The following is a 25,139-nucleotide window of genomic DNA, read 5'->3' as shown; positions in this document are numbered from 1 at the left end:
ACGAAGACTGGGAACAACCCAAATGTCTATCCACAGAGATCTATTAAATAAACTCGTATGACCATCAGTGGGTAAACATGGAGATGTTAAAAAGAATGAGGTGTAAAAATTTTTTAAAAGGTGGGGGGAACGCCTGGGTGGCTCAGTTGGTTGTGTGTCCAACTTTGGCTCAGGTCATGATCTTTACAGTTCGTGGGTTCGAGCCCTGCGACAGGCTCTGTGCTGACAGCTCAGAGCCTGGAGCCTGCACCGGATCTGATTCTGTGTCTCCCTCTCTCTGCCAGTCATATTCTGTCTCTCTCTCTCTCTCTCTCTCTCTCTCTCTCTCTCAAGAATTAACATTAAAAAAATTAAAAAGAATGATGTGTGTCTGCATTTGCAGAAACAGAGAAAGCTCTCTGTGATGTACTAAGTTTTTAAAAATTAAGTTGAGGAATGCCTGGGTGGCTCAGCTGGTTAAGGGTCCAACTCTTGCTTTCAGCTCAGGTCACGATCTCATGGTTCGTGGGACTGAGCCCTACATCAGGCTCCATGGTGACAGTGCAGAGTCTGCTTGGGATTCTCTCTCTCCTTCCCCCTCTGCCCTTCCCCTGCTGTCCAAATAAATAAATAAATAAATAAATAAACTTAAAGAAAAAAAGGATTACTGCTAATATTGGTCTACCTCCAGCACTGACTGCTTGGGTTGCCTATTTAATAATAAGAATATAATCAATCTCACACTTATATAGAGAGGCAGGCAAGGCTGGTCTGATCATGTCCATTTTATACATAAGTACAATGAGGCACAAAGATGAAAAGGGCTTACAAAATTAGTGAAAAATTCAAGACAGGCAGAGTTTAGGGACGTACAGAATACGATTTTGAATCCTTGCTTTGCAGGCTATTTGCTTTGAGACTTTAGGCCAGTTACCTCTCTGAGCTCGAGGGACAAGGCTTCACACCTCACAGGGCTTCAGGGATTAAGAGCTGCTGGAAAAGAAAAAGGCCTCCTATAGTGCTTGGAGCATGGCAGCTGTCCAGGAAATAGCTGCTATTAGGGTAATTATTCTGTAAATGTTCTGAATGATTATAATATTTATGGACTGAGGCATCGCCCGTGTTAGGAGCCGAGGTCAGATGAGAAATCAGGTCTTTGTGGTCTCTGACTCTTTCCCTAATACCAGTTCCTCGCCCTCCCGAGCCCCACTGTGAATGAGGAGGAGAGGCCCTCAGTGATGCAAATGAATGTTGACTTTTCATTCACAAAACAATGAGCCCGCTGACACAGACGAGGGAAATGTTTAAAACTTTGAAAGGAGAAAAATCAGTTCGCAAATGTGTGTTGATATACTCACACCCTGCTCTACTCCTCAATAAACATTTCCCGAGACCTGCTGAGACAACCCCAGGTTGGTCTCCGGTTGAGGTCTCTAAAATGCTCTATGAACTGGGGTCTCACAGTGTCTCAGGCTAATGACGCTAACCCCTCAGGTTCGCTGGTGGGGGGCTTTGAACTGTGTAGGAAGAGCCTGGGAACTCTTAGAAACAAAGCAATTTTTCTTGTCTAATGAAATCAGTTTATTTTACCCCAAACCTCCCCATCCCACTGTTAATTTCAGGAGAAGCGACTGTAGAGTCCCTGGAGGATGTGACCTGGAGGTCACAGAGCCACTGTCAGTCTCCTGGGGAAGACCTGGGGGAGGAACATGGGGAGGAACAAGGAATGAGGACACCTACAAGCCATAGTGCGGGGGCGCAGTCCAGGCTGGTTAGGTAAGCCACAGAGAGATACTAAAACAACCCCACAACAAACCAAATACTGTTTTTCATATACGTGAAGATATTCACTACAAGTGTATCCACTAAAGTATTGTTTCTAGAACCTAGAGAATGAAAACAATTCCACTGTCCAAAATGGGAGATTGATTAAACACATCATTTGACATTCACAGAATGAAAGGACCAATATGGCTTTAAAATTTTTTTTTAATTTTTAAAATTTTATGTGAGAGACACAGAGAGACAGAGAGAGACAGAGACAGAGACAGAGACAGACAGACCATGAACAGGAGACGGGCAGAGGTCGAGAGAGAGAGAATCTCAAGCAGGCTTCATGCTCAATGGGGAGCCTGACACAGGGCTCCATCCCACGACACTGGGATCACAACCTGAGCCAAAATCAAGTCAGACCCTCAACCGACTGAGCTACCCAGGCACCCCTGGCTTTTAAAAATATAACATAGATCTGGGGCGCCTGGATGGTTCGGTCGCTTGAGTGTCCAGCTCTTGATTTCAGCCCAGGTTGTGATCCCAAAGTTGTGGGATTGAGCCCTGCATCAGGCTCCATACTGAGCTTGGAGCCTGCTTGGGATTCTCTCTCTGCCTCGCCACCCCCCCCATCCCTTTCTCCTGCTCATGTACTCTCTCTCTCTAACAAACAAACAAACAAACAAACAAATAAAGAGTTTTAAATATATGGTAGATCCTAACATGAAGATCTGGACTAATCTTCAAGATTTATTATTAAGGAAGTGGAGATATCTTGTGTTCATGGAGAAGAAAACTCAGGATTGTAAAGATACCATTTTCTCCAAATTGATTTGTAAGAGTCAATACAATGCTACTAAACTTAAAACAGGATTTTTTTATGAAACTCAACAAGTCAGTTAAAAAATATATAGGCAGTGGGGTGCCTGGCTGGCTCAGAAGAGCACGTGACTCTTGATCTGTAGGTCATGAGTTCAAGTCCCATGCTGGGTATAGGATTACTTTAAATAAATAAATAAATAGATAAATAAATAAATAAATAAATAAATAAGAGAGAGGGAGAGAAAGGAGTAAAGGGCTAAGAACAGGAAGATGTTTCTTTTTTTTTTTAATTTTTTTTTCAACGTTTTTTATTTATTTTTGGGAGAGAGACAGAGCATGAACGGGGGAGGGGCAGAGAGAGGGAGACACAGAATCGGAAACAGGCTCCAGGCTCTGAGCCATCAGCCCAGAGCCCGACGCGGGGCTCGAACTCACGGACCGCGAGATCGTGACCTGGCTGAAGTCGGACGCTTAACCGACTGCGCCACCCAGGCGCCCCATGGAAGATGTTTCTAAAGAAGAATAGAGAAGGCTTGTTCTCTCAGGATTGTTAAAAAGCTATAGTAATGAAGACAAGACAAGTTGGTGTTGGTAGCAATAGGAATTCACCAAAATCGACTAATGAATGTAAGAAGCTCTGACAAGTGATGGGGGGTGGCATAGCACATCAAAGAAGGGACTATTTGGGGCGCCTGGGTGGCTCAGTCAGTTGAGTGTCCGACTTCGGCTCGGGTCATGATCTCACGGTCCGTGAGTTCCAGCCCCGCAACAGCCTCTGTGCTGACAGCTGGGAGCCTGGAGCCTGGAACCTGCTTCCGATTCTGTGTTTCCCTCTCTCTCTCTGCCCCTCCCCTGTTCGTGCTCTGTCTCTCTCTGTCTCAAAAATAAACATTAAAAAAAATTTTTAAAAAGGAGGGATTATTTGATAAGTGGAATTTCTAAAGGGAATTTCTTTCCAGACTTGGGGTAACAAAGAATCTCTTAATTAAAACACAAAAGAGTAATCATAAAAGAAAATATTAATAAATAAAAATATATTAAAATTAAAAGAATTAAATTATAAGCTACAGATTTGAAGAAGATATGTGCAAACACATGTAATCACTCAAGGATACATATCGAGATACTCTGAACACCTTCTGCAAATCAATAAAGAGCATTAAGCCCGTGAAAAACAATGGGTAAAAAACTTGAATATGCACGTGAGAGAAGAGGAAACACGGTTGAAAATCGCATGAAGAGATCCATGCTCAGCATCACTAGTAATCAAGGAAGTACAAGGCACAACAAGCTGCTTTACTGGTTTATATGCAGTCTGTGGCACAAATTAAGAAGTCAAATAACACCAGGCGTTGGAGAAGAGAAATACGTCTTCTGTACATAGGGGGTGGGAATGTATATCCATTCAGCCATTTTGGAAAGGCAGTTTATCATTTTCTTGTCAAATTGAATACTTACATACTTAAAAGCCAGCAATTCCACTCTTGGGCAAATATCCAGGGGCAAGTGTTGCACCTGTGCTCCATGAGACATACATATGAATAATCATAACAGCAGTGAATAAATGGCAAAAAATAATAATAATAATAATAACACACTACCAGCAAAAGAAAGAACTCAACTGCCCTTCAACAGGAGAATGGATAAATACAGGGGTGCCTGGGTGGCTCAGTTGGTTAAGCGTCCCACTTCAGCTCAGGTCATGATCTCACAGTTCATGAGTTCAAGCCCCGCATCAGGCTCTGTGCTGACAGCTCAGAACCTGGAGTCTGCTTCAGATTCTGTGTCTCCCTCTCTCTCTGCTCATGCCCTGCTCACACTCTGTCTCTCAAAAAGTGAATAAACATTTAAAAATATTTAAAAATTGGGGCGCCTGGGTGGCGCAGTCGGTTAAGCGTCCGACTTCAGCCAGGTCACCATCTCGCGGTCCGTGAGTTCGAGCCCCGCGTCGGGCTCTGGGCTGATGGCTCAGAGCCTGGAGCCTGTTTCCGATTCTGTGTCTCCCTCTCTCTCTGCCCCTCCCCCGTTCATGCTCTGTCTCTCTCTGTCCAAAAATAAATAAATGTTGAAAAAAAATTTTTTTAAATTAAAATAAAAACAAGTTTTTAAATTCAGCACAGCTGATGTTTTCCAGCAGATGTTTGTTTTAAGAGCTTGCTAATTAGTGGTATGATGAGGGAGGGGCAAGCAGGCACCCTTCATACCCTGCTGGTGGCAGAAAAGTGCAGCTACTTTGGAGGACAATATTTAGTAGTGTCTATGGAAATCTTAGATGCACATATTCTGATCTAGCAAGTCTCTTCCACTTTAAGAATTTTCTTTATAGGGGCGCTTGACTGGCTCAGTCAGTAGAGCACGATGAGACTCTCAATCTCAGGGTCATGAGTTCAAGCGCTATGGTGGGCATAGAGATTACTTTAAAAAAAAAGAATTTACAGATTCACTTGTACAGCTCAAGATCAAGTGTACAAGGTTGCTCATCATAGCGCAGTACAAAGTTAGCTGCACACATGGTATATCCACCTATATTCAGCACCTATTTAAAAGTAAGAGATAAGTCTGTATGCATCAACCTGGAGAGACATTACACCTATTGAGTGTAAAAAGGCAAAATGTAGAACAATATATATAGTATGACATCATTTGCAGGCACAAAGACACAGACACTCATGGAAAATTGCTGAGCAAATGCAAACAATTGTTAACACCGGTACCTTCTGGGGAGTGGAATTGAAAAGGTGAAGGGAAGGACATACTTTCTGTTTTATATTTAATACTGGATTTTATTTTTTTTTTAATTTTTTTTTTTTTCAACGTTTATTTATCTTTGGAACAGAGAGAGACAGAGCATGAACGGGGGAGGGGCAGAGAGAGAGGCAGACACAGAATCGGAAACAGGCTCCAGGCTCTGAGCCATCAGCCCAGAGCCTGACGCGGGGCTCGAACTCCCGGACCGCGAGATCGTGACCTGGCTGAAGTCGGACGCTTAACCGACTGCGCCACCCAGGCGCCCCTAGATTTTATTTTTTATGAACAGCATACACTTATTACTGCTATAATAAAAAAAATTTAGGGGCGCCTGGGTGGCTCAGTTGGTTAAGCGTCCAACTCTTTGTTTCGGCTCAGGTCATGATCTCACAGTTCGTGAGTTCCAGCCCCAAGTCGGACTCTGTCCTGACAGTGTGGAGCCTGTTCCGGATTCTCTCTCTCTCCCTCTCTCTGCCCCTCCCCCGCTCATGCGTGCATGCTCCCTCTCTTTCTCTCTCTCTCAACAAATAAACTTAAAAAATCTAATTTAGAAGTTCAAAACAAAATATTATATGTCAATTATATCTCAGTAAAGCTGGGGCTAGTTCATAAATTATAAAGAAGCAATGTGGTCCACCTGGCTGGCTCAGTCAGTGGAGCATGTGACTTGATCTTGGTCTTGGGGCTGTGAGTTCAAGCCCCATGTTGGGTGTAGAGATTACTTAAAATCTTTAAAGAAGAAGAAGAAGAAGAAGAAGAAGAAGAAGAAGAGTAAAGAGAAGCAATTTTTTTGTTAAGGAAAAACAAATTTATTTATTTATTTTTTCAACGTTTATTTATTTTTGCGACAGAGAGAGACAGAGCATGAACAGGGGAGGGGCAGAGAGAGAGGGAGACACAGAATCGGAAACAGGCTCCAGGCTCTGAGCTATCAGCCTAGAGCCCGACGCGGGGCTTGAACTCATGGACCGCGAGATCGTGACCTGGCTGAAGTCGGACGCTTAACCGACTGCGCCACCCAGGCGCCCCAAGGAAAAACAAATTTAAAGAAAATACAGAAGCACAGGAGGAAGAAAAGATGAGTTTTTGCCTTCTTATCCTCAACAAGATGTCACATTTAACAGTTTGGGTTATAATCTTTTAAAAATTTTGTCTGCTTGTGTGTATTTATATATACATATATATATATACATATATATGTATATATATATATGTATATATATTTTTTGTATATATATGTATATATATTTTTTTTCAAAATGAATCATCTAGGGGGTACCTGGGTGGATCATTCAGTTGAGCATCGACTTTAGCTAAGGTCATTATCTCATGGTTTGTAAGTTTGAGGCCCTCATCAGGCTCGCTGCTGTCAGTGCAGAGCCTGCTTCTGATCCTCTGTCTCTCTCTCTCTCTCTCTACCGCTCCCCCACTCGAACCCTCTCTCTTAAAAATAAATAAAACATTTTAAAAAATGGAATCATCTATGTTGTTAGTTTTTTTTTTACATTTTACCATGTCCACAGTTTATCTCTACAATATCATTTATTTCCAAAACCAGAAATAATTGTACATTTTTCTGATTAGACAAGTGTGATTCACAAAGAAAATATCTCTATAACTGTGTTGCTAAATAAGAAATGCAAGTTGTAGGACAATATGTACAGTATTATCTCATTTTTGTTTAAAAAAAGGAAGAAAACAGAACGTGTGTGCGTGTGCGTGTGTGTGTGTGAGAAGGTCTGAAAAACCAGTCTATGAGGATAGCCATTAAACTCTGTTCAGAGTATTTAAGTGTGGGGGAGATTGCAATGAGGTGGCTTGGGATATTTATAGTGCATTGCTTTCATAATAATGATGCATGTATGTGATCACAATTGTTTTAAAACTTCAGACAAGCATACAAAAATCTGAAATTCTCTCTAAATCCTACCACTCAGAGATACCCCCAGTCAATATACTAGTGCACATGCTTTCTTCTTTTCTTCTTTGCCTATAGAAACATATTCATCCTCTCAATTTATAAACTGGAATCCTACAAAATATACTACTCAGGAGGCTCCTGGGTGGCTCAGTGGGTTAGGTGTCTGACTTCGGCTCAGGTCATGACCTCACAGTTTGTGAGCTCGAGCCCTGTGTCGGGCTCTGTCCTGACAGCTCAGAGCCTGGAGCCTGCTTCAGTTTCTGTGTCTCCTTCTCTCTCTGCCCCTCACCCCTTATGCTCTGTCTCTGTCTCTCTTTCTCTCTCTCAAAAATAAACATTAAAAAAAAACCCACACAACTCTGTGCCCTGCTGTTTTCAATATGTTCCATGTCAGTACATCATTGTAATGACTACACATTATGCCATCATAACAACCATCCCATAATTTAATCATTCGATCCCTTGCTTTTGACGTTTTGTAAACTTTTTAATTGTAAAGTGTAACACACATTAGAAGAATGTATAAAATACATGTATTTTTTAAAAAGAGTAATAATTATAAAGCAAACATTTATGTTACCTCTTCACCAGAAAATTTATTTATTTATTTATTTGAGAGAGCTCGAGGGAGGGAGAGGGGCAGAGGGAGAGACAGAGAGAGAGAGAGAGAGAGGGAGGGAATCTTAAGCAGACTCCATGCTCATTGAGGCACCTGACTCAGGGTTCAATCTCACAACCATGAGATCCCGAGCCAAAATCAAGAGTCGAATGCTTAAACGACTGTGCCACCCAGGTGCCTCTAGAAACATTTTAAAATTGTTTTTGGGGCACCTGGGTGGCTTGGTCTGTTGAGTGGTTGACTCTTGGTTTCCACTCAGGTCATGATCTCACAGTTCATGGGATAGAGCCCTGTGTGGAGCTCTGTGCTGACAGCAGGAAACCTGCTTGGGATTCTCTCCACCGCCCCGCTCCTTCCCTGCTTGCGCGTGCGCTCTCTCTCTCTCTCTCTCTCAAAATAAATAAATAAACATTTAAAATGTTTTTTTAACTTAGAATGCAAAGTATTTTATTTTTAAACTTCTAAATTTGAAAACAAAACAGCCTCGGTTAAATAATAGTTTTTCCAAAGCTCAATGTGCTCATTTGGAGTTCCATTTCTCTGCTTGCAGCACAAAACAACTTCCTACAACTCCTAGGCAGGAACACTACTGTTTTTGATGATCTATGATTGGATGAAGGGATCAATCTCAGTTGGTAATATACTTTTTCCCCCCCCTTGGTAAGGGCTTAAAAAATTTCCAGAACAGATGCATTTTTCTAGTCTTGCACACAGACACTTTGATTCCAAATGTCTTCTGAGAGGCATATACCATATACAGAAACCCATGTTCGTTTCTCACGTTCACACACTTCAGAAATCGGCGTGGACACACTCACCGTGCTGTGTCCATTCACTAACAGGAAGAACGCCTGATGAGCGTTGAGCTATAAAAGCCTCCTAATGATCTTGAGGAGCTCACGCAGGTTGACGTGATCAGGTACAAGGAACTTGGTTCTGTCCAGTACAGGAAGTTGCTTCTCACCCTTGAATCGGGTCTATTATCACCGGGATGTTCTTAAGATGCGGCTCTCCGATAAGTCGGACATGTACTCTTTGTTGGAAGGTGCTGCGCTGCTTGAAGGTCTTCTCCGAAGGCCCTGCGCGGGAGGTGAGGTGGAGGGTCCCGGCTCTTCCACGCGGCGGCAGTGGCGCAGACTCGAACTGTTAGAAATTGTTTTTAAGTTTAGGGGCACCTGGGTGGTGCACTGCTCAGGGTGGAGGGATCGAGCCCTGCAACAGGTTCCGTGCTGAGCGTGGAGCCTGCTTAGGATTCTCTCTCCCTTTCTCTCTCTCTGCCTAGCCCCACTGCTCGTGAGCTCTCTCTCAAAACAAACAAAAAACTACGATATTTTTAAAGTTTATTTACTTTGAGAGAGAGAGTGCGAGAGAGTGCAATGGGGGAGGGGCAGGAAGAGAGAGAGAGAAAGAGAGAGAGAGAGAGAGAGAGAGAGAGAGAATCCCAAGCAGGCTCTGCACAGCCACCACAGTGCCCAATGCAGGGCTGGAGCCTACAGACCTCAAGATCATGACCTGAGCTAAGATGGACTCTCAACTGACTGAGCCACCCAGCACCCCCCCCATTGTCTTTTTAAAACATTTTTAATGTTTTATTTTTTATTTTTTTTTAACGTTTATTTATTTTTGAGACAGAGAGAGACAGAGCATGAACGGGGGAGGGTCAGAGAGAGGGAGACACAGAATTTGAAACAGGCTCCAGGCTCTGAGCTGTCAGCACAGGGCCCGCGGGGCTCGAACTCACAGACCGCGAGATCATGACCTGAGCCGAAGTCGGCCGCTTAACCGACTGCGCCACCCAGGCGCCCCCCAAAATTTTTAATGTTTTTAATGTTTATTTTTGAGAGAAAGACAGACAGTGAGTGGGGGAGGGTCAGAGAGAGAGAGGGAGACACAGAATCTGAAGCAGGCTTTAGGCTCCAGAGCTGTCAGCACAGGGCCGGCGGTGGGCTCCAGCTCAGGAGCGTGAGATCGTGACCTGAGCTGTAATTGGATGCTTAACCAACTGAGCCACCTAGGTGCTCAAAAATTGTTAAGTTTAAAAAAAATGAGAAAAGCACAATGAACACCTGTGTACTTTTCTCCTAGAATTAACAAACATGAATTCTGTTATTTTTTACTTCGTTTTTTTAAATTAACAAGACAACAAAATATAATGTATTTTATTCTTTTAAAAATTAAACAATTTGTTTTTATTTTTATAAGTAATCTCTACACCGAATGTGGGACTTGAACTCACAACCAAGAGATCAAGAGCCACATGCTCCACTGACTTAGCCAGGCACCACAGAATTTATTTTATTCTAACACCTTTAAAATTTATTTTTATTTTTTATTTTAGAGAGAGGGGAGGGGCAGAAGGAGAGAGAGAGAGAGAGAGAGAGAGAGAGAGAGAGAGAGAGAGAATCCTAGGGAGGCTCCACAGTCAGCTGTGTGTTGGGCTCGATCCCTTGACCCAGTATCACGACGAACAGAAATCAAGAGTGGGATGCTCAACCGACAGAGCCACCCAAGTGCCCCATTCTAACACCTTTTTTAGAATAAAGTACTTGATGTTCACTCTTTTGTGAATACTTCAATGGACCAAGCCCAGTATTGACCTCAGCTCAATAGTCTCCTTTTGAGGTTTCAATAGCATTAGAGTTGGTCCTTTTGGTGAAGGTTCTTGTGTCTTTCCAACAAGACTTCATTAATCTTTGAAAAATTCTTGCCTCCAGAAGATATTATAGACTCACCTTGTACCTTTCAGCGTTAGTCACAGACTCGGCCTTTTCTGCAACTAGCCCTTATTCCTTTTAGAGACTATAATCTGGATGCTAAAATGCATTGTTGAAGTGCAGAATTGTCAGAATAAATGCAACTTGACAAATACAGGCAAAGTTCTCTTTGTTCTGAGAAATTATTGTGATCACTTTTACATTTCCCTGTTTATCATGAGGGTAACCGTCTTTTCGACATATTTACTGGCCACCTGAGTTTCCTTGCCTCCCAACTGCTGCTTCTTTGATCGTTTTTTCTGTTGTTAAACTTTTATGTCATGCCCAGAGGCGCCAGGCTGGGTTAGTAAACACAGCATAGGACTCTTAATCTCAGAGTCATGAGGTGAGTTCAAGCCCCTTGTTGGGCATGGAGCCTAGTTAAAATAAAATTTGAAAAGTCTCATGTCCTATCCATTTTTTTCCGTTTCTAAATAATGCTGTGATGAACATCTTTGTACATGCATATTTGCTCATCTTACTGACTCATTCCCTAGAGTGAGTTTCTAACATGGAATTTCTGGGGCAAAAGGTATATATTAAATTTACAATTTTTTTCTTTTTAAGAAACAATCTTTTAAAACTCAAAAAAAAAAAAAAAAGATGCGTACATGTACACTCCCCCTGCAGCAGCCTGTGATCGCCTGTCTTCCCACACCCTTTCTAGAACTGAGTGCTACAATTTTAGTTTCCTTCTTTGAGGGTTGGGGATGTTTTCAGTTGGGGTGTTTGCTTAAGATTCAACATGTAAAGTCCCTGCACAGCGTTGGCTGTGTTCTCAAGAGGTCCCAGTCCTCTCAGAGAGAAGAGACGTGTTCTAGCAGCTCCCCACCCTCTCCTAGCCTCCTGGGACCTCAGCCACTTTACAGCTGCCTTCCGGAAGCTCCTCTCAGAGGTCCCCCCGGAAGAGCTGTTTGCTAAATCTGGCAACCCTACCCCCAGGTTCCCGTTCTACTCCCACCTAAACTGCAGCAGTCGCCTCCAGATCTCACCCCTACAGTCCATTCTCGACATGGCCTCTGCTCAAAGCCGTCCTGCTACACTCAGAATTCCATGTGAACTCCTTAGCTTGGCCTTCAAAGCCCCCGCCAAATCCAGGCCTGACCCTTCACTCAGACCTCACTGCCAACTGTTCCCCCTTCCCCTGCAGCCCCCTGGGCCTCCTGGTTGTTTCCTGTTAGGATAAGCTGGGCTGGCCTCAGAGTCTTTGTATTTATTTACCTCTGCTTAGAATGCTTTTTCCCCAAAACATTCTCTGTTCAGATGTCAGCACACCAGAGAGGGCCTTGCCAGACCCCCTTGTCTAAAACAGCACCTCCCATGCCCCAAACCTGCTTTATTTTTTTTTTCATAACACACAGTACCGCTCATTATTTTATACTTTGACTTGCCTGATGTATTTGTTCTTTGCTTTCCCTCACCAGGAATGTAAGATTGATAAAAGCTGGAACTGAGAGCATTTTCCTGGTGTGTTTTTCCAGTATTATCTCCCTGGTGCCTAGGATGATGCCTGGCACTTCTCAGACCTGGATCTGACAGGCTGTCCTGCACAGCAGTTAAGGGGATACCCGTGAGTCACTCTCTCTGGGTTCAAGCCCCTGCTCTGTTTGCTGCTTCCCAGCTGTGTCACTTGGAACAAATGACTTAACCATCCTTTGTACCATCTGTAAAACAGGGATGATAATCTACTTTAATTGGGTTATTGTGAGGGTGAGGGCAGGCCAAGCTCTGCCTTCTTTTTTTCTTTTCTTTTCTTTTTTAAAAAGTAGCCTCCACATTCAATGAATGTGGGGCTTTCACTCACGTCCCTGAGATCAGGAGTCACATGCTCTACCGACTGAGCCAACCAGGGGCCCCAATTGGATCATTGTGAGAATTAAACTAGTTAAATCATGTAAGAACATAGGCTGGTGTTCAGTGTTTGTCACTATTATAGTTTTTGAGTGGATTTAACACATGGGTTATTGCTATCATACACACATGCAAATATCAACCAATCTCTATCTATTGATATTTAGTATGTACCTGTCACTCCCCCAGACAATGGGTATAGGCTCATACACAGAAGTTAAGACAAATGTGACCTCTCTCTTACCATGAGTCTCCGGAAACTCAAGTAATTATTCCTAGTGTTAAAGTGTTGAGAGGCAACAAAGCACAGAATTTTTCAGGAGATACAACTTAGTCTGAGGGCCAGGAAGAGATTCTGGAGGCAGTGATGTTACTCTGTAAGTTCTGACTGGGTGGAGAGGAAAGAGAGAACCATGTGTGAGGAAGGCCAGAGTGGAGAAGAGCCTATATAGCAGGATGGCCAGTGTGGCTGGAGTGCAGGGGCTGGGAGAGAGGAAGCTGGAGGATCTGGCAGGGACTACCATGCGGTGTTTTGGTGGCCTCAGAAAGGGGTTTCATGGGAGCCATGAAAGGACTTAAAGTTGGAGAGTGACTGTCAGCTAAGCAGTTAGCACAGTTTCCCTGGCTGGTGCTGTTCAATGACCTCCAGAGATCACCTTGTCTAAAATGGCACATCTCAGGGGCGCCTGGGTGGCGCAGTCGGTTAAGCGTCCGACTTCAGCCAGGTCACGATCTCGCGGTCCGTGAGTTCGAGCCCCACGTCAGGCTCTGGGCTGATGGCTCAGAGCCTGGAGCCTGTTTCCGATTCTGTGTCTCCCTCTCTCTCTGCCCCTTCCCCGTTCATGCTCTGTCTCTCTCTGTCCCAAAAATAAATAAACGTTGAAAAAAAAATTAAAAAATAAAAAATAAAAAATAAAATGGCACATCTCCTGCTGTCCCCCCCCCATCTCTGTCTCTCTGCACCTGATTTATTATGTCATAAGCCCTGACATTCTCTCATACTGTCTTATGCTGGTTCTGGATTCACCCATACTGGAATGGAAACCCCCACAAAAGCTGGGACTTTGGGGAGGGGGAGAAACTGGCTGCAGGGAGACTGATTAGGAAGTTGGTGTAGATGGCCCCAGCTCTAGAACTTGTACTTGCTAGGAGGGTTAGGATCAGCCAGCCATCTGGCTGGTAGAGAGCAGGAGGCTAGAGGACTTGACAGCTTGAAGCCTCATTTGCATAGCACTTTACAGAAGACTGAGCAAAAGGCAATTGTCCCTATCAAAGAATGGAGTGTGGAGGCAGTGGAGATAAGGGTAGTGAGGAAGGGGGACTAAAGTCCAGCAGTCTCAAGGTGCCTGGCTGGCTCAGTTGGTGGAGCATGTAATTCCAGTTCTCAGGGTCATGAGTTCAAGCCCCACATTAGCTGCAGAGCTTACTTCAAAGAAAGTCCCAGCAGTCCCCAAAAGCCAGTTCTTGGTACTGTCCTTGCTTTTAAGTCATCAAGGGCTAAGGATCAGGTGTGGGGCTGGGGAGAACTAGAATAGAAAAATATTAAGATGTAACTGACACATCTGGTGGCTGGATGTGGGGCATGAGGGAAAGGGAAGGTGATGGCTACGTTTCTAGTTTAAGTAACCGGGTGGATACTGGTGCCATCGCCTCAGAGCAGATTTTGTGGTTCAACTCACGAGTTCAGTTATGGATGTATGAGTCTGAGGTGCCTGGGAGACCAGGAGGAATCCAGGAGTTAGATGGGAATGCAAGTTCTGAGCTAGGGAGAGTGCTTGGCTTAAGAGATGATAATTGGAATGCACAGTGAAATTATGACAAGATGCCTTTTTCTTATGAGATCTCTTTAGGCAAATTACCAGAAATGCTTACATGCAAATGTCTGGTTGCAAGCTGGCTTCTCCACTTTACCTACACTGCTCTATAACCCCCAGATACTTCTAGCAATGGAGGGTACCTGTAAAGAAGGGGTCCAGAAGCTAAGCTTCCTTAGCTTCAGGGTATCTGTCTCTGCCCTTGTGGATGTGTTGGATGAGAGAAGGCAATTGAGGGGACAATCTTGAGGAATGCCTACAATTGATGGAAGGGTCCAGGAGAAGTGGCCTGTGAGGGAGACTGAGAGGGAGCATTCTGGGAGGTAGGAGGTAGAGGAGACTGGGGAAAGCTTCACAGAAGGCAAGAAGAATGGCTGTTTAAAGGATCGTTATCATCAGCAATCAACTGTCTGCCAAGTTCTGCTAATTCTTCCTCTGCAGAGTCTCTCCCTCTATCTCCACTGCCACCTCCTGGCCAATAGTCCCCATTACAACTGGGTAATTCTTTTGGCTTCTCTATTTCCAGCCTCTAGTGGAGCCTGGATCATGCCAATCCCTCCTCAACAACTTTCAGTAGCTCCCTGTCACCTCCGAACTAATCCCCCGCTACCTAGCCTGGCATGCTGGGCCTTTGGCCACCTAGTTCCAGGTGACTTATCTGTCTCAGTCTGCTCCCTCATAAAAAAGAATAAGCTCACATATTCACTATCCCCCCAACCCTCAACCTTGTTGCGTCTATGTCATCTTCCTGAAGTGCCCACCCTGTATGCCTAAGTTTTTCAAGGCTAGGCTCAAACGACATCTCATGTACCCACTGGATTGGACCTTACCTTTGACCACCTCCTTTTGTGGCATCAGAAACACTGCCCTGATTTTTACCAAGCTCACAGATCATCCCCCGATGAGACTAAATTCTTGAGAGTAGAGACTGTCATCTTCCCTCCTGTCTCTCCCATTTAACCTGGCACAGGGCCTGACACTCAGTGGGCAGAGAAAATGCTGATCAGGAGAGCATACCCACTACCACTCGTGTGTAGAACAGGAGGTCTCAGATTCAACTGCCTCCGGGGAACCAGACAGATAGGACAAATGCATGAAGTTGCTCAGTGCAAGACAATTAGGAATGGTGGGGCCTATGGCAAATAGGAGTCTTCATTTTTCTGCCTAACATATTACTAACATTCAGAACATTATATAAATCTGAAAACTGAACTTGACCTGAAGATCATGAGTTTCAGACTCTGAAATATGGGTCCAAAATACACCCCTGCATTAAGGTGGTTCTTTAGAGCTTTCAAAGCAATTTTATATCAACAACTCCATCTCCACCTTATATGTGAGAAAAATGTGGCTCAGAGAAATGAGGTGCTTAAGGAGATATAGCAAGGAATTAATAGCACAAGGCGAGGTCCAACCCATTCAGACTCTGGCCTGGCCTACTGTCTTCTGAAGGTGTTGGGAAGAGGGTCTAAAAAGATGGGCTTCATTCACTTTTTAAAAATTAAGACTAATTTTTTAAGGACAATATTATGTTCACAGCATTGAGGGGAAGGTACAGAGGTTTCCTATATACTCCCCATCCCAACACACGCACTTTTTCTCCATTGTCAACATCCTCCATGACGGTGGGACATTTGTTATAATTGATGAACCTACATTGACACACCATAATCACCCAAAGTCCGTGACTTACATTATAGTTCACTCTTGGTGTTGTACAGTTTATGGGTTTAGACAAATGGGCAATGACTTGTATCCACCATTATGGTATCATAGAGAGTATTTTCTGCCCTAAAACCCCTCTGTCCTCCTATTCATCCCTCCCTCACTGACCCCTGACAACCACGATCTTGTTAGTCTCTGTAGTTTTGCCTTTTCCATAACGTCATACAGTTGGAATGATACAGTAGGTAGCCTTTTCACATTGGCTTCTTTCACTTAATAATATGCATTTAAGTTTCCTTCATGTTTCTTGATGGCTCAATAGCTCACTTCTTTTTAGTGCTGAGTAATATTCCACTGTCTGCATGTATCACAGTTTGTTTATCCATTCACCTACTGAAGGCCACTTGGTTGCTTCCAAGTTCTGGTATTTGGAATAAAACTGTATAAACATTTGTGTGCAGGTTTTTCTGTGGACAGAAGTGTTTTTTTTTTCAACTCCTTTGGGAATAAAAAACGGACCATGACTGCTGGTTTGTATGGGAAGACTATGTTTACTTTTGAACAGTTATAAATTTTTTTTCTATTGCGTTTTTATTTTTGAGAGGGGGGGGAGGGGGCAGAGACAGAGACAGAATCAGAAGCAGGCTCCAGGCTCTTGAGCTGTCAGCACAGGACTCGAACCCACAAGCCCTGAGATCATGACCTGAGCCAAAGTCGGACACTTAACCGACTGAGCCACCCAGGCACCTGAGTATGTTTACTTTTGTAAGAAACCAGCAAACCATCTTCCAAAGTGGCTGCACTGTTCCCACCAGCAATGAATGAGAGTTCCCACTGCTCCACATCCTCCTCAGCATTTGCTGTTGTCAGCGTCCTGAATCTTGGTCATTCTAATAGACATGTAGTAATATCTCATGTGGAGCATCTTTTCATATGTTTATTTGCCATCTGTGTGTCTTCTTTGGTGAGGTGTTTGCTATCTTTGGCCCATTTTTTAATCAGGGTGTTTTCTTATTACTGTGTTTTAAGAATTCTTGGAATATTTTTGAATATTCCTTTACCAGATGTTTTTTATAAATATTCTCTCCCAGTCTGTGGCTTGTCTTCTTATTCTTTTGTCTTCTTGTCTTTCACAGATACGTTTTTAATTTTAATGAAATCCATATGATCAATTATTTCTTATATGGATCATGCTTTTGATGTTGTATCTAAAAAGGCGTCAAGGGGCGCCTGGGTTGGCTCAGTTGGTTGAGCGTCCAACTTCAGCTCAGGTCACGATCTTGCAGTCCGTGAGTTCGAGCCCCGCATCAGGCTCTGGGCTGATGGCCCAGAGCCTGGAGCCTGCTTCCGATTCTGAGTCTCCCTCTCTCTCTGCCCCTCCCCCGTTCATGCTCTGTCTCTCTCTGTCTCAAAAATAAATAAATGTTAAAAAAAATTAAAGTAAAAAGGTGTCAATACCATAGCCAAGGTCATCTAGGTTTTCTCCTATGTTATCTTCTAAATTTTTTTAATGTTTATTTATTTTTGAGAGAGAGAGAGAGAAAGAGAGAGAGACAGAACATGAGTAGGGGAGGGACAGAGAGAGAGAGGGAGACACAGAATTCGAAGCAGGCTCCAGGCTCTGAGCTGTCAGCACAGAGCCTGATGCGGGGCTTGAACTCATGGACTGCGAGATCACGACCTGAGCTGATGTCGGACGCTCAACCAACTAAGCCACCCAGCCCCCCCACTCCTATGTTATCTTCTAAGAGTTTCACAGTTTTGCTCTTTACATTTAGGTCTGTGATTCATCTTGAGTTAATTTTTGTGAAGGGATGTAAGGTCTGTGTCCAGACTAACATTTTTGCTTGTGCATGTCCAGTTGTTCTAGCTCCATTTGTTGAAAAGAGTATTTAATTTTTTTTTAATTTGAAAGAGAGAGAGAGAGAGAGAGAGAGAGAGAGAGTGAAAGCAGGAGAGAGGGGCAGAGGGAGAGAGAGAATCCCAAGAAGGCTCCATGTTCAGCATGGAGCCTGATGTAGGACTTGATCCCAGGACCCCGGGATCGTGACCTGAGCTGAAATCAAGAGTTGGATGTTCAACCAACCAGGCACCCTGGTTGAGCCACCCAGGCACCCTGGACAGAGTATTTTTGCTCCATTGTATTCTTTGCTCCTTTGTCCAGATCAGTTGACCATATCAATATGGGTCTATAACTGGGCTCTCTATTCTGTTCTAGTGATCTATTTGTCTATTCTTTTGCTAATATCACTCTATCTTGATTACTGCAGCTTTATAGTAAGTCTTGAAGTCAGGTAGTATCAGTCTTCCAACTTTGTTCTCCTTCAATAATATCTTGGCTATTCTGGGTCTTTTGTCTTCTGATATAAACTTTAGAATCAGTTTGTTGATATTCACAAAATAACTTGCTGGGATTTTGATTGGGATTGCACCAAATCTATAAATCAAGTTGGGAAGAACTGACATCTTGACAATATTGAGTCTTCATCGTTCACTTTTCATTCAACCAAGATTTCATTTGGCAAATGGAACAATCTCCTTTTCACAGGATTGTCTGAAATATTTTTCATCATTCAGTAATTATCTAGAGTACTATAAACCTGTGACAATGCCCCTGCTCTCAGGGAGCTTACCTTTTGGGGGGAGGGGAAGACAATAAACAAGGATACAAATAAATCAGTAATTGCAAGTAAGTGTTGTAAAGAAAGCGTGTAATACGGAGTGACTGGCAATCAAAGGGCTATTTAATGTCAGGAACTTCTCTGAGGAGGCAACATTTGAACTAAGACCGTCATGAAAAGGGAGAGCTAGCCATGAGAAAAAATGTCAGAGGGAACAATAAAGATGAAGGCTCTGGAAGCAGAAATTGATGGATGTTTTGGAGTAGGGCATGATGGCTACAGTATAGCAAACAAGGGGTAAATGAGGTTTTTTAAAAAAAAAGTAGGCAGGGGTCCTATCTTGTAGGGTTATTTATTTTTAAAATTTAAGTATAAAATACATGCTTTGAGGTATATAAAGTATACAAACTTTAAGCACGCAGCTCAGTGAATGTTTACACCTGTATATATACCCATGGAAATGACCTCATCCACATTAAGATGTGGAATAACGGTCAGCAGACTTTTTTTGTAAAGTACCAGATAGAAAATTGTTGACTTTGTGGGCCTGTGGCCTCTGTTGCAACTACTCAGCTCTGGTACTGTAGCAGGAAAGCAGCTATAGATGCCATGTAAATGAATGGGTATGGTGGGGTTCTGATAAACCCTTAGTTATGGACACTGAAATTTGAATTATGTATATTTTCATGTGTCACAAAAGGAGTTTTCTTTTGTTTTTTCCTCAACCATTTTCAAATGTAAAAACCATTCTTAGACTTGTGATTTAGACTTGTAAGCATTCTTAGTTTGTGGGCTGTACAAAAACAAGTGCTAGACAGGACTTGCTCTTTGGACCATAGTTTACCAACTCAGGACACACATTCCTAGTATCCCCCTAGGGAGCTGTGGCTCTTCCCAATTAAAATCCCTCTCTCTCTCAATGGTTATATTTTATTTTTAGCAACATCAATTACTTTTGCCTGCTTGAACTTCATATAAATGGAATCACATGTGTATACTCTTGTGCCTAGATTCTTCATAATGTCAGCCCTATGGAGATTTTGTCACGACACATAATTTGGGCTTTCATTTAAGTGAGCTAAGATGCCATTTGGGGATCTTAAGTGTGACAGCAATATGATCTGATTTATACATTACGGTCACTCTGGTTGCCATGCAGAGAATGAAGTAAAGGGAGACAGGAGTGGATGTGGGAAGCTCATGGGTAATCCAAGCAAGAGATGATGATGGCTGGCCCAGGATGATAGTCATGGAAATAGAAGAGATTTGAGGTTTATTTTCAGTTTGTGCTCATGAATCCAATACGTTATTTTGTTTTTAATCAAGTATTATAATACAAGTAATTCACACTAATAAATTTCCTGAATAATCTGAGAGTGGCATAGTGAATTTACATGTATAAACCATGTTCCTATCCTCAAGGAGTTAATAATACTTTTTGGGGTGGCGTGGACAGACCATGAATCCAGATAACAATGCAATCAATGAGTACTCTATGAAACCCAGGAAGCTATGGGAGGAGTATTAAACCAGCCTAGGGGTGGTCAGAGCAGATCACCTGGGGCTTGTGGCTCTTGAGCTGAATTTTGGAGGAAGAATAGCTGGAAAAGGATGAGAACATTTATGGGAAGGCTCTTCCCATAAATCTCTTATGGGAAGAGATGTGAGAGCTCTTGGTAGCTCAGTGTGGTTCTATGACGGGATCTCAGAAATTTGTAAACTTGGTGTGAAAAAAAAAAGACTTTGAACTGGACCTAAGTGGATGGACATTCATCCACTTTTTCAATCAAATTATCTGTCCTGGATGCTTCCATATGTCTTGAGGCTTCAGCGTAGGCCAGAGGTAGTAAACTGGCAGCCTGTGGCTGAATTTGACTCTTAGATGTATTTTGGCCCCCATTTCTGCAGGGTGACTGGAACAGTCGTTTGAACAGCGGCTGTTCTCTCTGGACAGAGCATGTGGTCTCCAGTTCCTCATATTCCTCACCTGACCCTCTTCACTTTATTTACGTGACGTGCCCGGCTCTTTTAAGGTTTTTGAACTTTCTTTAAAAAAAATTTTATTGAAGTACAATTAATTAAGTACAATTAACATAGAATGTTATGTTTGTTTCAGGTGTACAGGTTTTTGAGTTTTCAACCCCTGATCATTGCTGTAAGAAAAATATGGCTCCTTTGGAATCAGTGACACAGATTCGATCAACTCTTTGAGTAAAATAGGTTAAGAGCTAAACTGGGTGGACGAAGAGGAGCTGAAGAACTTTTTCAGGGCTTCCTAACCTGACTCTTAGGGTGGGCTTTAGGTGGCAAATTGTGTGTGTGTCTCCTTGTGATTTAGGCTGTGTGGCTGTGAACCCTGGCTTTGGGCTCTGTCACTGGTTAATCTAGGAGCCTCAATTTGTAGGAGCCTCATTTGTAAAATGGAGCATTGCTGGGATTAAAAGAGAATTAGTGCACAAAGTGGTCTCAACAGAAGGTAGCTGTTATTATTCTTTCCTGGGGTGAGGGTATCTCAAAGGAGTTCTTAACCTAGAAGTTGGCCAACAAATGGCATATAGTTGCTTGGGAGCTATTGGGGATACCACCCTTGCGCAAAACGAAGCAGCTCTCTATAAAGTGGACTGCTTTGGGAATCCAGAGGCCCAAGCTCTACTGCTAATTTGCTGAGAACACCTGACATATTGCTTCAGCTCTCTGGGTGATCTATTAAAAAACGGGGGACTGGTCCGAATTGGCAGCCGCAATGCAGCTCCACAGGCACCTTCTCCGGTGGAGGATAAAGACGCTATGCCGCGGGGCAAGCTCGGAACCTCCAAGCGGACTACAACTCCCAGTATGCTTTGCGCCTCGGGCAGCGCCCTACGCTAGCACGCGAGCCTTCCCGTTCCCCAACGTCCAGTTACTGCCTCTCGCGAGAGGACGGGCCGCGCCGGCGGTAGCGATAGAGAGCTGTGGTGGTGGTGGTGGTGTTGGTGGTGGCGGCCGAGACGGCGGCGGCCATTTTGGTGGGGCCTCGGAAGCGGCAGCGGCGGTTCGCCGAGAGTAGCGTCTCCCATTTTTCCCACCCACCGTCCGCATCTCTGTGCCGTGAGAGGAGGCAGTGGAAGCAAGGCGGCGGCAGTAGCCGCGAGCCCCAGGGGAATTTAAAGGCCGCGAAGGCGGCGGCCAAGAGGGGGCCCTCCCCCCTCCTCGGCGGGAGGGGGGGTGGTGCGCACGCCCCCGAGGACGCAGGTAAGGAGAGGGAGACAAGATGGCGGACGCCCCACAGTTCCCCCTCCCCTGACGGGTGACTGCGCGCGCATCTTTCCGCCACCGCCTCTCCTCCCACCTTCCCGGGGTGCTGCGCGCGCACCTTCGGCCGGGGCCCCGGGGCCGGTGCGCGAGGCTGTCGGCGCGCGCCCATAGAGACAGGCTGAGGGGGGCCAGGCCGGCCAGCACTGGGCCCGGGCGCATCTCCTCTCCCCTCACGCCCGTCTGCGCACGCGTGCCTGAGCGAGCGAGCGAGCCCTGAGAGGACGGACCCAGGTGCGCTCCTGCCCGCCCACCAACCCCAGGCACCCCCCTCCCCAGGGGCGCGCGGGAAGAGGAAGGGGGGCGTGGGATGAGGAGTCGGGGCGCGCGCCCACCATATCCAGTCAGTAACCAGGACCTGGCGGCACGAACCCTCCCTTATGTCAGCCTTTCGCGATCTGGTGTTGGGGGGCTCCCTGACGGGTAGGGATGAGAGACTTCCAGCCTGCGACCCTTGCGTGCGTGGGTTTGGGCTCTGGCGGGAGCCCCCGGGCGGTGCGCGCAGCCGGCTCTCTCCACTTCCAGTCGCGCACGCGCGGGCCCCTCCCCCAGTCTGTCGCGCACGTTGGGTGGGGTGGGAGTCCGGGAGGGGGCGGGGCTATCTTAGGGTTAGTGGCGGCTTGGGGCAGAGGTCAGGGGTCACGTTGGGTCAGTCTGTTGGAAGGAGTTGGGAGACAGCAGTGAAGCTGGGGGTCAAGAGTTCAAGCTTCTTGGATTCTGGTTAGTTCGGGTCCTGTGAATCTGTTGTGGAGGAAGGAGTGAATCGAAGGCTGCTCCGTGGTTAAGGAATTTCCTTAAACACTGGGGAAACACTTCCGGGCCTTTGGTGGGTTTACCCTGCCTGTTTCCGGGGCATGGTTCTTTGCTAAGCGGTCTTTCTCTCTTCTGATTTCTCCTCTAATGTCTCCTGCTGCAGTTCTTGTGTTTGGGGAAGTGTCTCATGGCGCAGGTATAGGAGTTACGGGGTTCTGCCCTGAGGAAGGGTGGATTCTGTGATTCTGTTCAACCCTCACTGGAAAGGAGAGCAGGCTGCCAGGCAGCCAATGTCTTTTTGAGCTTCTGGATGTGACAGGTTTTTTGTTTGTTTTGCTTTGTTATTTACTCTTTTATTCAGTGGTTGTAGCCTTTTACACTTAAGCTTTTTAAACTTTTTTTTTTTTTGCCTCACTACAGTGCTCCTCCTCTAGCCAGAATCTTATGTCTCTAGGGAGTTCTGTTTTCGCAAACCGTGATTTTGCTTTTATTTTTCTGAAACATGAGCCTTTCTTACTACTGTTTAATTCTCTTGTTTTCAGCCTTTGATTCGGGTATGTTTAAAAGCTTCAAAAGTTACTGTAAAGAAGGTTTTGATGGATGTTGTTGGTAAATGTGGATTCGTTTCTCACTCTGTTTTCCTTCCCTCTGTTTGTTTCAGGCGTGATTTCCCTCAGTACGGCGGCACCGTGGAAGTACAGACTTTCACAGGGGGTGTGGTCTCAGCTCACACAGGTGAGGGTTCATACACCATTTTTTGTGTTGATGCTAATAGGAGAGATACTTGAGATGAGAGAAATTATAAGTCAGTATTTTTGGTTTGATGATATTTGTGCAGCAACAAAAGTGGGAGTGTGGATAGAGAAAGGCCTGATCACCCTAGCCCTACCAAGGAGAGTAGCACATTTTCCTTGGTCTTGGCATCAGACTACCTCAGCTCAAGTTTTTCTGTTAGCTTATTACTGTGTGGCCTTATGCAAGTTACTTGGGTCTCTTTGTGTGCTGACTTCCTAAATTATAAAAGAGGGAAAATGTTAGAATGCCTCAATTAGGTTAGGGATCTTTTCTGTATGCTTCTATTCTCAGTATATGGAAGGAACTAAATAAAGATTTATTAAGGTGTGAGAAGTGTTTAGGTCGCAAGATAGTTGTGAGGATTATAGAACATATCAAGTCAGTGCTTAGGAAAGTATGACACATAGTGGATGCTCAAGAAATGTAGACCATAATTATTGTTCATTTATAGATTCTTCAATGTGATTGTGGGGTTTTTTTGTTTTTTTTTGTGGGTTTTTTTTGGAGAGTTGCTTGCATGTGCGTGTGAGTTGGGGGGAGAGCAGAGGGAGAGGGAGAAAGAGAATCTCAAGCAGTCTCCATGCTCAGTGTGGAGCTTGATGTGGGGATTGATCCCACAACCCTGGGATCATGACCTGAGCTGTAATCAAGAGTTGGACATTCAGGGCACCTGGGTGGCTCAGTTGGTTAAGCATCTGACTCTTGATTTCAGCTCAGGTCATGATCTCATGGTTGGTGAGGTTGAGCCCCATCTTGGTCTCTGTGCCGATAGGACAGAGCCTGCTTGGGATTCTGTCTTTCTGTCTCTGCTTCTCTTCTTCTTGCTCTCTCTCTCTCTGTCTCTACAAATAAGTAAACTTAAAAAAAAAAAAATTTGGATACTCAAAGAACTGAACCACCCCGGCATCCTTTTTTTTCCCAAGGATTTATTCATCTTTTTAAAACCCATTTCTACTCTTTTAACCCTACCTAAGGTGCTCCAGAGGCCGGTGGACCTGAGCGGAGGCTGGGACGCCCTAGTGGGCCCCGGGCCCTGGAAGGCGGGTCCCGGTGGCCGGTGGCCCAGAATGAGGCCAGCTCCCAGCATGCCCTGCAGCCGGACGCCAGCCCCTCGGCCAGCAGCAGTGGTGATAACGACCCAGTCATTCTTCAGGCGTCCAAAGAGGAGCCTGGGAGTGGGACCATGCAGAGCAGCCCCTCCCCTGCTCACCCTCAGCTCCCAGTCCTGCAGACACAGGTTTGAAAGTGGGGAGGGTTCCTTCTCTGCTTCTGCTTTTGTAAACTATTAGCTCGGATGCAGAAGAAATATGGCAAGTTTTAGCCACATTTCCATGATCCTAACTGTGTTTGGAAAATTTTTGGTGGTCAGCTTGACCATCAAGCCTGTTAGATATGTTCTATTTGACATTTAGTGTAATGTTGATTTCTGAGTTTGGAAACCCTTTGTTACCTGAAAAGGGTTGAATTAGGCCAGGTTGGATATGGAGGTTGAAACCACATGCTCCTAAGACTGTGAGCTTTGAGAATAGATACTTTTTTAGAAGTTGGAGCAACGTAAACATTATGGATGGTGTGTGGTATTTCTTCTTTTCTCATACCAAGGAAGTGCAGGAGTAGAAGAAACATGGATTTTGAGAGCAGACATACCTAGATTTGCATAGAGTGGCTTTTGATGGGTATGGATTTAATACTTACAATTTTTCTGTGTACCTGGGAAATTTTGTGACATACAGTTGT

At 44.6% G+C, this 25,139-nt stretch overlaps 1 protein-coding gene and 1 pseudogene across 4 annotated transcripts in view; one reads left to right on the top strand and one right to left on the bottom strand.

Moving 5' to 3' along the window:
* Positions 1–8,396: 8,396 nt before the first annotated feature.
* On the bottom strand, positions 8,397–15,898 carry LOC121022208 (microtubule-associated proteins 1A/1B light chain 3B-like; annotated as a pseudogene).
* Positions 15,899–21,687: 5,789 nt separating this feature from the next.
* SRCAP (Snf2 related CREBBP activator protein) overlaps positions 21,688–25,139 on the top strand; it is a 35,845-nt gene continuing 32,393 nt past the window's right edge. For 3 of the 4 annotated variants that reach the window (XM_040463182.1, XM_040463183.1, XM_040463181.1), the window contains exons 1-3: positions 22,150–22,277; positions 23,269–23,342; positions 24,377–24,639. In XM_040463182.1, coding sequence (XP_040319116.1) covers positions 22,165–22,277; positions 23,269–23,342; positions 24,377–24,639 — 450 coding nt within the window. In that variant the 5' untranslated portion in view covers positions 22,150–22,164. Of the gene's footprint in view, positions 21,795–22,149; positions 22,278–23,268; positions 23,343–24,376; positions 24,640–25,139 lie in introns of those variants that run through there. The other variant, XM_040463184.1, reaches the window with a different exon arrangement.

This window comes from Herpailurus yagouaroundi, unplaced genomic scaffold (assembly GCF_014898765.1).
Source record: "Herpailurus yagouaroundi ecotype Mexico unplaced genomic scaffold, PumYag 379, whole genome shotgun sequence".
Classification (NCBI taxonomy): domain Eukaryota; kingdom Metazoa; phylum Chordata; class Mammalia; order Carnivora; family Felidae; genus Herpailurus; species Herpailurus yagouaroundi.
Note: the sequence above shows the minus strand (reverse complement) of the source record. Positions and strands in the feature narration are given on the sequence as shown.